This window comes from Motacilla alba, chromosome 17 (assembly GCF_015832195.1).
Source record: "Motacilla alba alba isolate MOTALB_02 chromosome 17, Motacilla_alba_V1.0_pri, whole genome shotgun sequence".
In the NCBI taxonomy this organism is placed as follows: Eukaryota; Metazoa; Chordata; class Aves; order Passeriformes; family Motacillidae; genus Motacilla; species Motacilla alba.
In genome coordinates this window covers 9,871,167-9,886,508 of record NC_052032.1, presented here as the reverse complement: position 1 = coordinate 9,886,508, position 15,342 = coordinate 9,871,167, and the positions used below count along the sequence as shown (strand labels likewise).

The window sequence follows — 15,342 nt, the reverse complement described above, 5'->3', positions numbered from 1 at the left end:
CTGCCCTTGCTCTAGAGGCTCCGTCTCTAAAACAAATCTGACTTAAGAAATACCTGCACAAAAAAATTACATTTATCCAAAGGTGGTTAGAAGGAAGAAGCATCTCCCATTTATTTCCTGACCCATGACCCAGGAATTCAAGCCCTTTTGATCTGGGCTGGTACCCTTACAGAGTCACCATTTATAGCTGCTGCATAGAAGGCTTCTACTTCTTTAAGGAGACAAAGACATTATGGCTGAACAAAGTGAGATGGTCAATAAGCTCTCCAATTATACTGGGACACATTCACACCACATCGCCTTCTGATTTCCCATGAAAGTAGAAGCGCTCCCCAGCCACGTGCAGAAGAGCTCAGAGTGTTGCCATGATCACAAGGTGCCCGGGGCTGGATGGCTGCGATGGCAGTGCTGTGCTCAGCCCCCTCCCCGGGGCTGCCCAGGGCCACAGAGCCTGCTGCAGGACACGGCCACTCTGCCTGAGCACAGCTCTAGCTCCAGTGCGAGCACGCAGGCCATTTGAAAGCTTTCAAAGAATGAATGATCCAAACTTGAGTGATAACATTTTTGCAGGTTAAAAATCATGTGTCCATGTCAAACAGAGGTGCCTGTCTTTTTCTCATCCTGGCCTAATCTATTGCCTAATAAACACCTGATGGACTGAAACCATTTCTGAAAAAAAATTAATTCAGAATTAATTTTGTTGGATTTCTTTTCCCCCTAAAAGACAGACTTTTCCTAATATGCTTTGTCTCTTGACCACAGCTGACATCATTTCCAAGAGCATGCAAGCTTCCCCCTCCTTCGCACCTGACTGAGTACCCACGCAATCTTTGGATTTGTCCTTCTTGTATCCTCTCAGGGCACCTATATCCTCTGCTAAAGCACAAACCACGTGCTGAACGGACTCTTCAGGACCTGTTATGTTGTTCTCTCAGGAATCAGGCACCACTTTTGCAACAACATTTCAGAGAGAAGGTTCATCTGCCTGCACTACCCTGAGAGCGCTGAAGCAGTTAATTTGCAAAGAAGGAATTTCTCCTGACTTGCATTGTTATCCCAGCACTCCCCAAATTCCTCAGACTGAAGAAGCAAACACACAGAAGGAACCCCTGCCGCACCAAGAAAGCATTCTTCAGCAGAGTAGCAAGTTCACTTTAATCAGTGGAGGCAGCTTAAACCCAAGTTCATGGCAGATCTAAGCTGCCACAGAAATGTGTTTTGAAGAGAAACATTATGGGAAGCTTCACAAAGTTGTTCTGTGATCCTAATATGAAGTAATAAGCTGTTTACCCAGCATGACTGTACTGGGATTAATTGACAAAGGAGGGGAGATTAATTGCTATTATTTCCCTGTCAGCTTCACTCCTCCACACGCACTCACTGATCTCACAGACTGCTCCCAGCCTTTTGCTGGGCTGATGTGTCAGAACTACCTCAGCTGAGACAAAGTCCTTTACCAAAAGTCATATCCAGAAGAGCAACCTGCTTCTAATCCCCTTCAAGTACTAATGAACCCAAATTTGATGCAACAGAATGAACTCTAGCACTCCTTTGCCCATCAGCCCATGTTTCTGTCAGCTTTTCTGCCCATGAGCACGCTAAGAATTGGAAAGGATTAAACAGATCTGCAGCTTGGCAAAGTACAATGGAATTCTGAGCTGTGTGGGTGCTGGGGCACTGCAGGAGGAAAAGAGAACAGGACACAGATGTGAGTGGGAATTCTGACGAGAAGGATAAACTTTAAACCGTCTCTTTGGACAAGATCTCAGAGTACAGCATTGTAACTGCCCCAGAAAGCAGCGATAACGAGCTTAGATAAAAGCTCATTTTCAAAGGCCTCATCTACAAAAGCAAATTTTTCTTGATCTGGCCTAAATTAGCAAATGAGATTGGCCAGAAAAGCCAACAAATAATTCAGCCCAGTTACAGAAGGTGTTAACTAGAAGCTGATTTTACATTCTGGGAATGAAAGAAATAGGTGCTCCCAGGAAAGAGCAGGGCAGAATTAAACCAACACAGCTCAACCGCTGCAACCACAGAAGGAAAACAGAAAATCTTCCCAAGCCATAAAGGCCTGAGAGAGTCTCTGGAATGTTGTTACCTGCTGTTGCAACTTAAGGGACAGGGTTTTCTTCTGGCTTCAAGTGTTTCTTTTTCCCACGAGATGGCAGCCTGGTAACACTGTGGAGAAGTTACCCTCATCTGAAATCCAGAAATCCAGGATTGTGCTGGGATCGTGTTTCTTATAAACTACTCTGGTGTTAAATTGCCCAAAACATGTGGAATGTAAAGATGAAGAAGACTGAGAACTAATATTTTAAAGAAAGATGAGGTTTAGTACCAGTTAGCAGAGGACCTTCCCAACAGAGCTAACATTCACCATCTTGCAGATTCTCAACCAGCAAACTGAACCCTTAGGGTCAGGCAGGGCATCTGGGGAAGAATCCAGACTCCTCATTCCCTTGTAAACAGAGAAGGCTTCCTTTGCTCACATCACAAAGACCTTTTGACCTCCTAACATAGCAGATCACTGCTTTCAGCCAAAAATGGCTGGCTCTTATCATGCCGGGGTGCTGGTGAATGGAGATGTTTTACAGATGCTCATGTGCTGGTGAGCCAATCTGTCACAGCCAGTACAATCTGTGACACGTAGAACGTTAAACATCCCTTCTTTTACTTAAAGGCTGGTTTTCTGTATACCTCCTGCATGTATAGAAACCCTCCCAGTCTCCAGGTAACTTTCACTCCAGGATACAGATGCCCTGGATACTCTGATCTTAGACTCTGTGCAGCTGATCTTATGTCTCCAAAGCTAGTTCATGGCCTATCAACTCACTTGCCTACATTACACAGCTTTGAGCCCTGGACTGCAGACATCCTGCTGCACACACCCAGTGCAGCTCGGTCCTGCCCTCTCATGCTGGAATCCTGCAGCCAGGCAGCAATGCAGCAATGCAGCAGTTCAGCATTAGCCACCCAGAAGGCTCTGAGTTTGGCCACCCCTTCCCCAGGTTACCTGAATAACCAGGTGGGCACTGACAGAGGAAGCCATTCACCAGGTCCTGGCAGAGCCCTCCGTTCTGGCAGGGCTGGGACTCGCACTCGTCAATGTTGGTAAAGCAGGTGTCCCCTGCAAAGTGAAAACACAAACACGCCTCAGAAGGGCACTCGTGCAGCACTGGAACAAAAATGACAACTGCAGCAATAAGTTTTGCACTTCTTTTCTTTCACCTAAAAATGGAAAAGAATTCCTTGAAGTCTAGCATGTCTCTGCAGGCTCTGGCACACAAACAGCAGCACGGAACAATGGGGGCAAATGAAGTGTGAAATGATTCTCCAGTCTCAAACACTGGCAAGATCAGAGCTTCTGAACCATTCCCATCTGTGCAACAGTGGACCAAACTCTCATATTTCTCTCATAAAATAGTCAAGTATTAATGTTTATGCCTTCCCACTAGGGAATTTCCCTAGCTGTTAAATCCAGCATTTTCCACACATCTCCAATCCATGGAAAGGGTGATATTTCAGTGAACATCCACAGAGCTTCTATTTGCAAGAGCTCCATACCAAGAAACTCCTCTTGTCCCACTCTGATTATACAGTGCTGCCATGAGAGTAGTCTCGCCAAGAAAACACCTAGGATAGTAATCTGTGGCTCCAGGGAATTAGCTTCCTCTGATGAGGAATTTCAGAGATATCCCTAGGGAAGAAGCCTGTCACATGCATGAGAGACTGACAAAGGGAAAACACCCTGGCACCTGCACAGCCAGAGGGCATTCATGGCAGCATGGGGAAGTGCACGGGCTGTTGCCTCAGCCTGGAGACAGTCTTGGACAGGGAATGACATCCAGCTGTCTGTATTGGGAGCAGAAGCACATTCCTCATGCATCAGGCTGCCAGTCCCTCTGAAGTACCAGTGTTCAGAGATTTCTGTTGCAGAGATAACATTGCCCATCTCCTCAAACAGCAGCAGCACCCAGTGCAGACAGGATGAACGTTTGCTGTGCAGCTCACCTGTAAAGCCTGGCTGGCACTGGCACAGGAACCCAGCTGCCTGGCTGTAGCTGAAGTTGCTGGGGAAGTGGGGCTGTGTCCCGTAATGGGCTGGGTTGGAGCGCTCCAGGCACAGGCCACCGTTGTGACAGGGCTCTGTCACACACTCATCCACATCCTCCTCACAGTGCTGCCCAGTGTAACCTGCCACGAGACACTGCTGTCAGCATCGTGCACAACTTCACTGGAGCTCAGCTCCCAAACGCTGCGGCTGCCTCAAAGGAGGGAATAAGACCCCCAAATCTCAACTAGCAGAGAGTCCCTGGGCCCTTTAACTTCTCCACCATGTCAAATACAGGAACCAAAATCATCAGCTTACAGGAAGGCATCACCTCATGACAGAGGAGCTCATGATGGAAAATGTCAGAAAACAGAAAGGAAACTTTATGGTTGGGAATCAGGGTGATTTTTGCAGGTCAGCTGGATTTTGGGATGACCTGTAAAGGGCAGCAGGGCAGCATCACTGTTCCAGACAATGAAAACTCCCAAGGGGCCTGCAGTATGGTCATTAATTCTCTACTTCTGGCACAGCAATCAAGCACGGGCTGTCCATGGCCGTGTGCCCACACAGCACACGAGCAGACAGGCCCCAGCCCACCTGGCCAGCAGGCACAGCTGTAGCCCTTGATTCCCTCCAGGCACGTGGCACTGTTGTGGCAGGGGTCAGAGGCACACTCCAGGATGTCCAGCTCACAGTGGGTCCCCTCGAAGCCGGTGTCACTGCAGTCACAACGGTAGCTGTGGGGCACCAAACAGAGCAAGGCATCAGCCCAGCCTTGGACAGCAAAGCCCCAGGTGAGGAATGGGCAAAAGAGCTCAGCTGTCAATGCTCACAGCACTTGTGTTCACACCTTACCTGTGGAAAGGTAAATTCAGACACACAGGTATGTTCTCAGCAGTTGCCTGTGCTGTTCATGCTCTGCAAACCACTTCTCTGTGTTTGTTCCTCCCTTCCTTTAAGCACCCCTGGAGTTCTGCTGCTGGGAGGGGGCCTCTCCCTTATTGCCACAAATCCCTGTTACTGCCACTCAATGTACAAAACACTAAATCCAATTCCTCCCCCAGCTTTCTACTCTGATTTTCACAGGCCGCACTGAGTAGACCTCTAGATCAGTCCTGGTGTCTAAGTGCTCCCACCGCTGGTTTCTCACCTGTTAATGAGGTCATGACATGTCCCGTTGCTCTGGCATGGCTGGCTCTCACACTCATTGATGTCCACCTCGCACTGGGGTCCTTGATAACCTGGTGCACACGTGCAGGTGTAGAACCCAACGTGGTCATTGCACAGGGCCCCATTCTGGCAAGGCTCTGAAGCACATTCATCTATTTCAGTATCACAGTTCACACCTTGGTTAAAAAACCAGAAAAATATCTGTGTTACAAATCCACAGAAGTGTCTACGTGCTGCCTGAATTCTGAGATTGAATCACAAGAGTTATCTTGTTATGTCATCAGTTATCAACCCCAGCTGGCTACCAGAGTGATCTCTACCTGCTTCTCTGAAAATAAATTTTATTTATTTCAATTGTTTGTATCTTGCTTTGTGATACCCAGGAAAAGAGCACTAAAGTAGTGCAAAACACTGGGTACAGTGATAGCTGATGTTAGGAAGTGATTTTATTGGGAAATGCCATTAAAAATACAATGTGAGCTCCACTACTGGTCACAGCACGTAACACCTGTTTGGTACCAAGTCCCAACCTCCCCAACAGAACAAGACCTCACTAAAGATTTCTACGCAATTATCTTACCTATATTGCACCTCTTTGAGCTGCCTGTGGCCTGGCATCACCTCCAATCCTCACTCATTACAGTGGCACCTATCAATCCATCTAATCTGCCCTCCTTGGCAAAGGCTCCCCACAGAGTGGGCATGGCCATCCTAATCCTGGCGGAATGTGGGCCCCCTAATCTGGTTCAAACCCCTCAATACCCACACAAAACTTCCTTCACCCAAATTCCAGCTGCAAGCACCAGGAAACAACCTGGCTTTGCCAGCCAATGGTGCTGAAACCTCTGGATGAAGAACTGAATCCCAAGGCTAAGCCTCATGACTGACATCAGAATAACTTGAAGCACAACAAACTCCTCCAGCTGCCTGGGTCACTTTATCGCTCCTTTGGCAGGGAATCCCACAATCCTGAATTGAGGATTCAGCATAAAGATAAAAAAAGAAACTGATTTGCAAAGACAAAATTATGCTTGATACTCAAAATCACCAGTAACCTTAGGGCCCACATAAAAAAATCTGTCTTGTTTCTCCTTCATCTCTCTTCATTTTTATCAGAGAGTGAGTCAGCATCAGGGGCAACATTCCTAATGTTGTAACTTCTCCTCATTCCACTGGTAATCAGCAGCATTCCTTCACAGCAACTCAACTCCTTAAACACTTCCGCCTGTGAACAGGAGGAAGGCTGAGAAAGTTCATGTGCGAGGTGGTACCAGGCAGACATGGACACATTCCACCCCATTCCACTCCGATAAGCAGGGCTGGGGGAAGGAGAGGCCCCCACTGCCTCCCTCACAGACAACTCGCAGGTGTGGATTCCTCTCTGAGTCACCATCAGCAGAGATGCACAAAAGAGAAACACTTAAATCATACGCCAAATAAACATTCGCCAGGCATGAAAGAATTGGAAAGCTCCAGCTAAAAGACACTGTTTTCCAAAAGACAAGTACTTCCCTTGGAAAAATCCTGCTGGACAGGACAAAGAACTACAGGCCAGGTCAGCAGAGCTAGGTTATACCTGGAAACACTAAGTATCCATTCCCCAATGATAAATATCTTTTTATGTAATCTCCCTTAATTTTATGCTGAGAACCAATCCCAGCTACCTTGTGCTGTGTCCAGTCTCAGACAGTCCACTCTTGGATCCCTGTCTCTCAACACCTACACCCCACATGGAACTCAAGGCCTCAAGCACTGCCGGGAAGCTGCTGCCAGCAGCCCTACAGCATTACTCACTCCCATCCCCAGACGCTGCGGGGATGCAGAGCCCCAGGGAGGCAGGGAGGCAGCTCCCGAGCCCCGGAGCCCCGCGGCGGCAGGGCGGGCCGGCCGTACCTGCGTAGCCGGGCGCGCACCGGCACTCGTAGTGGTCCATGTGGTTGAGGCAGGTGCCGTGGTTGCGGCAGGGCCGGGACGCGCACTCGTCGATGTCGATCTCGCAGTGGGAGCCCTGGAAGCCGGGCACACAGAAGCAGCTGTACTCGCCCGCGCTGTCCCTGCAGATGGCCCCGTTCCTGCACGGCCCCGACGCGCACTCGTCGATGTCGTCCCCGCACGTGGCCCCGCTGAAGCCGGGCCGGCAGAGGCAGCGGTACCCCCCCGGAGCCGCCACACACGTGCCGTTGTTCAGGCAGGGGTGGCTGGAGCACACGGAGCTTTCCGCCTGGCAGCCTTCTCCAGCGGGGCCCGGCTGGCATCTGCAGGCGTATCCAGCCGGGCTATCCACGCACTGCAATCGAGGGTCTGTGCAAGGGCTGCTCTCGCACTCATCCACACCCTCACAGGCAGCACCTGCAGGGCCAGGCGTGCACACACATTGGTATTCCAGGAGGCCTGGAGTCCGGGTGCAGGTCATGTGGGCAGGACAGACCTGTTCAGTGCAAGCATCATAGAGGAGTTCACAGTTTATGCCCATGTAGGCTACAGGCTCCACGGGGCACACGCACCGGTAACCCGCTTCCAAATCCTGACAGCTCCCCCCATTCTCACATGGGGACGAGGAACAGCCGCTGTCATTTTCAGAGTATGAAGTTCCTGATGACAAAAGAGACTTTTTGTTAGTCAGCATTTGTAGCTCTAAAGAAAAAAGTTCTGCCAATCCCCACATACAGCTCGGAGACGGCCCACCTAAAATTGCACACTCCACAGGGCTGCACTAGCCAGGAGAGGAGGATGATACTGGAGAACCAAACATTTATAAAGAAGACAACAGCCCTTCATTTGGTGGCAATCAAGAATCTCTTGCCAATTTGGGTAACCAATTACCTGAGTTTTTAGGAGACATTTACAAACCAACTATTTTACTTGTGCTTATTCATCCATGAGTCACTTTGAGAGCAGTGACACATATCACCTTAAATCCATTCACAAGATTAACTTAGTGTAAAATTCCATGACCCCTTTCACTGGCAGGGCACAGCATTTGTGCCTGGAAATCCAGAGAGGCAGGGCGAGTTCAGGCATTGGCTGCAGCTCTGTGTGTCCCAGCTGCTCCTTCCGGGAATACAATTTTTTCTCAGCTAATCCAGAAGTGATTAGAAGATGCCCCCATAAATAACCCAAGGCAAACTCCAAACGGGCACATTTCACAGAGTCTCTGATGACATCAGGCAGCTCGGGTTGATAAGCACTGACCCTCACCCTCTCCTCATGTTAGACACGTAAATTTACACAGCAGGACATTTTTAGCAAGGAAGAGCAGAGACTGCTGAGATCACCGTGCTGATGGCATTTTGGATCAGTACCTGCTGAGCCAAAACACCGGTCTAACAACCAGATAACCAGCAACTAATGTTGAGACCAGATGCCCCTAAATCTGGGAGCGTTTGGATGTGATCAGTTGATTCACACTGAGCCACAATGCCTTGCTGTCCCCTCAAAGGCACTGTTTAAAAGGCTCTTGCCCCAGTAAGCAACTCCACCATCCGGAAATGTGATGGGACGTGCCCACTGAACTGCAAGTTTAGTTCATCTAAATGAGATTAAGTAGGATACACGATATTAACAAAAAAAAAAAAAAAAAAAAAAAAAAAGAAAAAAGTTCAGCATAGATACTTCAAATGGAGCAGAATGGAACAAAAGGAGGAATCCTTATTTCTTTTCCAAAAGAAATTTTAAATTTACTTTGTAAAACAAGGGGCAGATTGGCCAAAGGGCAGGACAGCCCAGGGGACAGGAGATAAGGGCCTTTATGGTAGAATTAGGATATATGTCCTGGATTCAATGCCACAATTAAGCACTTTCCAAAAGACATAAACCAACCAAAAATTAAATAAAGGGACAAAGGCAGTGCAAACAGAGAACTCTGCCTTCCGCAAAGGCAGCAGTCATTAGCACCTCATCCCACTGTGGCCTTCTGAGATCAGAGCTTTTCATTCTGCTCAATTCCAAGATAAATACCATTCTGCTCAATTCCAAGATAAATACGAGAGAAGCTGTGTGGCAGAGATATCCCAGCCTGATTCCTGTATGTGTTACGAAACATCCAAACTTGGAAGTAACTCTGGAAGTAACTCTGCAAACAACTATATAGCAGATGTTTGGAAAATATATATGAAAAATGGTCTCAAAGCAGAGATAAAGCTCATGAAGGAGCAAATGCTCCTGAGAAATTGCTACCGGTGAGACAATCCAGGCTTCCCTGGTGCTGGAAGTCAAGCCATCACTCGAAGCCTCTGGACAAGCAGCTCTTCACCCTTTCTGCTGCCCTCTCTGTGCAGCCGTGGCCCAGGCAGTGACAGGCCACAAGCTGCAGATGGAGAGAGGGCAGGATCCCAAATCCCTGCAGCTGCCTCAGCCCCCCTGCTCCATGAGGAGTGCTGCTTTACCCTGCCGTGCTCCATGCTAAGGACTGGCCAGGACCAGCATCGCTCCCCAGCTGACCTCCCCGTCCCTCACTGGTGCCAGCGTTATCCTGGCCCAGCTTTGGGCCCGTTTGCCTTGCTCTGGTGCACCTCATCCACCCCCGGTAGTTAGTCTGTGTCAGTGGTGCTCTGTCAACCCTGCCCCATCAGCTCCTCAGGCTCTTTGTACCTGAAGGTGGAGGCACCGACTTCAGGGCCTGAAAGGGATTTATAGGAGACTTTGGTTTACAAAAGCCTGCCCCTGCCCTGACCTCCCCCAAATTCCTCCCACCAAAGACTGTAGCGCTTCTAAGTCTTCTTTTAAGAGGCAGTGCTGCCGGGGGAGGGAGGGTACTGGGGATTTAGGCAGCCCTTTCTCTTCCCAGCATCATCTCCATGGCCCACCCCTCCCTTCCCCTCTCATGTGATGCTGGGGAGAGCTGCTGAGCCCTGCACTGTCCAGCAATCCCATTATTCTGCCATCAACCCTTTTATTCTCAGATTCCCAGTCAGGCAGAAAACAAGGATGACGGAATCTGCCTGGAATCTCTGTGGCAATTAGAGTGGAAGCCCAGGAAACTATTTGCAAAAGAGCTTTACTAGGCAGGAGATATGAGCCTTTGTAGGCTTAATGAGTAACCGGCCCCTGCCTGCACTCTCCAGAGGCCAGGAGCACAGTTTGGGACAAAAAAGGAGTCTGGTGCATGTTGGGAAGGAGCTGCAGCACACTCCATCTGCAAAGAAATTCCCATTTCCACAGAATCCGCAGGCACTGCTGGCACAGCCAGGCTGAGTCACTGCCAAGGCTCACGTGTGGCTTTCTGCTTCCCTGAGGAGAACACAGGCAAAATGTTTTTTTGCAAATAAAGCTAAACATCAAAGCCCTTTGCTATTTCCTGCCTTTCCCGAAGTTCTTTCACAACAGACACACCTTTTTGTACCTTTTCTGGTTTGGTCCATCGTATAGCTCAACCATGGACAACACAAAGCTTCCCTAACAAGCGCAAAGGCCTTCCTGGCTACCAAAGACAGCAGTGAAGGAACAGGGAGAACTCTGCTCAAAACTCACTGTGACCATGAACAATGGCACCATTAACATATGGTTAACATATGCACTTCAGCAGGACAGCATCCGGGAGGAAAATGTTCCTTTTCTGAACAGATATGCTGAAGTAACACAGCGCTGCTCACAGGGCATGCACGGAGCAGGCTGAGGACAATGCAGTGTAAATCACAAGAAATGCAACTTATCGAAATAACTGCAATTATTCTGTGAGCTGCAGCTGGCAGAAAATGCCCCACGTGTCTGACTGACCCAGGGGAGGCTTCGGGCACACTGACAGCACAAACCCCAAACTGTATCACACAGTCCCCTGTATCCAGCACGCCTGCACTAAGATGGAATATTTCCCAAGGACAAAACACGGCCCTGTGTGAATGTATCTAACCCTAACACTCCTTCCGTGGCAGTGCTGAACATCTGGCTTGACAAAGAGCACATCTGATGTTTTTATTCTTTTCAGCCATCAGTCCTGGGGCATACTGCTCTCAGTTTGGAATAGATTAATACATGAATGTGAATAGCACATGAATATGCACCAAACACTGATAACAAAAATGAATAAATTAGCTTTTCCTGCTGCACAATATAACAGCCATGAAAACATGTAGTTCAGACTATGCTGTTTCATGAACACTGTGAAAATCAGGTCAAGGAAATCACTGAATGACAAGAGTTTATAGTTTTTCATCAAAGTAGTTGTTGCTGGATTTACAATGACATTGAGAAGTTTTCCTTTACGTTTCACAAGTAAAATACAAATTAGTGATATTTGTACAGGGAAAAAAACCATTAGAAGTGTATTATAATAATACCATCCTACAAGCCTCTGCTGAATTGAAACTGGAGGAGACCACAGCTCCTTTGAAGAACAGTTCCAGGCATTTAGGGGTGGATTAGGAGGAACTTCAAAGGCTACCAGAGTCCCATATAAAGCATTCATTGAGCTCTGTCAGGACAGAGCTGGTTTTACACTTTAAAGGTAGCTGACAAAGATTTTCCCCAAACGATGAGGTTTGTGACCTTTTGTAACACTTGAGGCAAACAAGCTGCATTACCAGGCTGTTTCATTAATTGACTTTATTAATCTTATACTTTATACCTGAACTATCTGATCTTGTCAAACTTGCAACAGCTAGTTTTTTGACCACAAAAAATCAGAAATTAATGAGAAGTTAGGCAATTACTTCTGTGATTGCAGATGCTGCTTTAGCATTACTCACTGGCTTCTGTTTTGGGGATTTGCCTTTCACAAGTTCGTGCTGGGTAACTGACAGAGGATGGGTGCTGTCAATCTACAGACACTCCCGACCCTGTGGAAGCTGCTCAGTGCTGCACTGATAACTGCCTTAAAGGTGTCTTACTGATCACTTAAAATTCCAGCAGGGAAGAGGCAGCACTGGGGTTCTCAGCTCTCAGTTTCCTTTGCACTGAAGGAGCAGAGGCGGTGGCACCTACTGGAAATGGCCATCCCTGAACACCCGTGCATGCACACGCCCTGCACCGGGAGAAGAAGGAAAAGGCACCATCACCTGTGCACAGCTTGTGCTAAATGGCCACAACCTCAGACACAGCTGCCACGAGAGTCAGGCTGCCAGAATGTGATTTCCTGCCCAGCAAAAACTGAGTATGAGCTTGGACAAGCCAGATCCACCTCGAGTGGAAGGAAGCTTCCTTCTGATGTTTTTCACCTGCCCTATCCACTACAGCAACTGAAAAAACCCCAGTTTACAAGCAAGAGATGAGAACAGCAGGGTTCCCAGAGCACCACAGGTCCCAGCTGCACCACAACAATCACGGAGCTTGAGGGATAGCCAATTTCCAAAACCACGACTGGTCAAACCCCGGCCTGGGGCAATTCTCAGCAGTCAGGCTGTGCTCCTGCTGCTCATCCCAGCACACCTCCCACTGGAGAATCATCCTGAGGCCGAGGGTAGAAAGGAAACCCTTCTACCAGAGGGAATCCAGAGCAACACAACTACAAAATAAACTGTGAATAAAGGAATGGAGAGTTAGGTCTCCATGACAACAGGAAGGCATGTGCTTATATTAGTAAATCCCTGCTGACCTCTGCTGATCTTTCCCTATCCTGGTCAGTGTAAAGGATTAGTGAAAGGGGACACACTTTGGCCTGTTCCCAGGATCCACACAACCAGAAAGGGAAATGGACAGGCTTGAAAAGGGGCTTTCATATCCACGCTCTCTCTTCCCCACCCCTGCTCACTTTGGAAGGACAGCTATGGAAGAGAATGGCAGGATAAAACCAAATTCTTCTTCAGGAAGCACCTTCCATGTACCTGCTCAGGGTACAAGGCTTCTTTAGGTGGCTTCACACACCCCTGGGGCTTTACAAGCCCCATTTCTTTCTTGACACACAGAGATTAAAACCTTTCTATCCAGACCTGAGCTAAGCATCTGCTCTGAGTAACACCAGCACCAGGAAACACGGCCTGGAACTCTCTGAGACTGCTGACGAGCTTGTGACGCGCTAATAATTGGCAGTGATATTTCACCTAGCCCAAAATATTCCAGAACCTGTATTCCCTGTCCTGTTTAACACAGTAGTGGCACTTGTGACAGCTGCTTTAACAGCAGGCTTTTCTATTTAGCCTCAGAAAAGGGGATGTGGGAATGGGAAACCCTCCAAAATACCAATGTTTGATCACAATTGCTAAGGCCCTGGGCTGCAGCAGCTTCCCACTGCCCAGCTCTGCTGGAGTAACTTGGTGACTCTGGGGCCCAGAGACAAGATCTTCCTCCCCATTTTTCAAATGGCAGAAAGGATTCTGAGCTATATCTGCTGGGTGAAACTAAACATTATTGTTACTGTCTCAGGTCATCATCTTGTCAGATCTGATAATTTATGTGAAGCAGGACACGGCACTATGACCAAAAAACACAAACCCCGCAAATAAAGATTAGCTAATCCAAAAGTAGCATTGGCAATCAGCAGGCAGGACTTCTAAAACAATACTGAATTAATGGCCTGACAAAATGCCAGGGATCCCAGCAATGCCAAGAGTGCCTTTTGGAAAAGTCAGTTTTAAAAAGAGCCTCACTATTCATGACTTTGATGGCTCTTGGAGAGTTTTGGTAGGTTAAACACACAAGCCCAGTGTCTCAGCCAAACACCACCTTGGATACCAACCTCAAGGCATGTCCTCACGTCCCTGCACACAGGCCACATTACAGTTTTACCCAGACAGGGCGTGTCCATCGCTTCTCAGACTGCTTCTGACATTGTTTCTCTTCCTTACTTGAGACCAACAAATTCCACATCACATTTGCACACGAGGTTTTTGGTGTGACAGAGTTGTTCATGCCAGATATATGTACACAGTCTACTGATGTAAAATATTTATATAGAATTTACCAAGGCCTAGACCTAGACTTTCATTCAATCTGGCACCAGAAGTGTGGCTCAGGTCCTTCTTGTGAAATATGCAGAATATTTACCCCCTCAAAGAAGGAGGATGGTGATTCCTGGCTCTCTGCCCCCCAGCTTGCCCAGTGAATTGCTAAAAGGTGCCAAACAGTGGGCACCAATCCACGGGGCCCAGCAGTGCCAACATCATGGCCCAAGGCATTAACAGCATTAGTCAGAAATACCACTTCAGGGAATTGAACTCATTGTTACCACAGAACAAGAAGCCAGCTAGCTTGTGTTCATTATCTGCTCACTGTTTAGTGCAGATTTGAAGGTGGAATTCCTATTATCATGCTTCTAGAACTGGGAAGAAGACAGGAGCTGTGAATCCCTGGTTTATGACAGCATTGAATACATTGCCACCGTAACACTTTGATCTTCTGTGCTCAGGACACCCCAGCATTCTCCCTTAATGAACACTCCTCCAAGCTGACCTTCATGTTTCACATATTCTCTGATCTCTCAGCCATTTCCACAGATCAAACCCTGGGACAGGGACTTTCCTGTGTATTCAGTTCACCAGAGTGAGTCACAGGCTTTCATTTCCAATTCTTATTTAAATGTACTGACAATGAACAAAACAGCTGGGAAGATCGGTTCTGTTTGTTCCCCAGTTTTGAAATAAGCCTTAAACCGTCCCTGTGTCCGAGCTAATCTCAAGAGCTGGCGTTAGAGCTGATAGCAAAAAAGGCTTGTCTTGCACATGCTCTCCCTCAGCAGGCGTCCAAAGCATCTTCCAGGCAAAAGGTATGTGAATTCCTGTGCCTGCTGATGGCTGGAGCAGGGGGAACAGACGTGAGAAGACACTCCTTCTCCCTCCAGAATCTCTTTCAAAGACAAGGAATTAGCTGGGAGCTATTCTATTGTGTTGCCATTACACAGGCAGCAGCAGTAAAAGGGGAGTGAAGGCAGAGCCTGCACCGTTGCCCCTCCGGGGTTTCTTTTAAACAGCTGGAGATTGTGAGGATCCGCCTGCAGGATGCTCTGATGGGTACAGATTGCACCAGGCCAACTGCATTCTCAGAATTTGCACAAAAATTCTGAACAAGTAGCTTAGGCACTCTCTGCTTCAATGACATTTAGACTCAGTCAATTAGAAATAAAAGAGCTAGTAACATGGTTTATAAGGGCAAGAAAAGACATTTCTTTATGGCCTTAAAAACCTGCAAGTGCTACTAAATAGCACCATTCACTCCAGTTAAAATCTGGTAGAATTCCCCTTGCAAAATAG

General features: G+C 47.9%; 1 protein-coding gene across 10 annotated transcripts in view; it reads right to left on the bottom strand.

Annotated features, from left to right (window-relative positions):
• The window catches only part of CRB2 (crumbs cell polarity complex component 2), a 57,798-nt gene that overhangs the window by 16,768 nt on the left and 25,688 nt on the right, over nt 1-15,342 (bottom strand). For all 10 annotated transcript variants that reach the window (XM_038156096.1, XM_038156100.1, XM_038156095.1 and 7 more), the window contains 5 exons: nt 7,118-7,816; nt 5,205-5,400; nt 4,652-4,791; nt 4,015-4,197; nt 3,017-3,130 (listed from right to left, as the gene is read on the bottom strand). In XM_038156096.1, coding sequence (XP_038012024.1) covers nt 3,017-3,130; nt 4,015-4,197; nt 4,652-4,791; nt 5,205-5,400; nt 7,118-7,697 — 1,213 coding nt within the window. In that variant the 5' untranslated portion in view covers nt 7,698-7,816. The remainder of the gene's footprint in view (nt 1-3,016; nt 3,131-4,014; nt 4,198-4,651; nt 4,792-5,204; nt 5,401-7,117; nt 7,817-15,342) is intronic.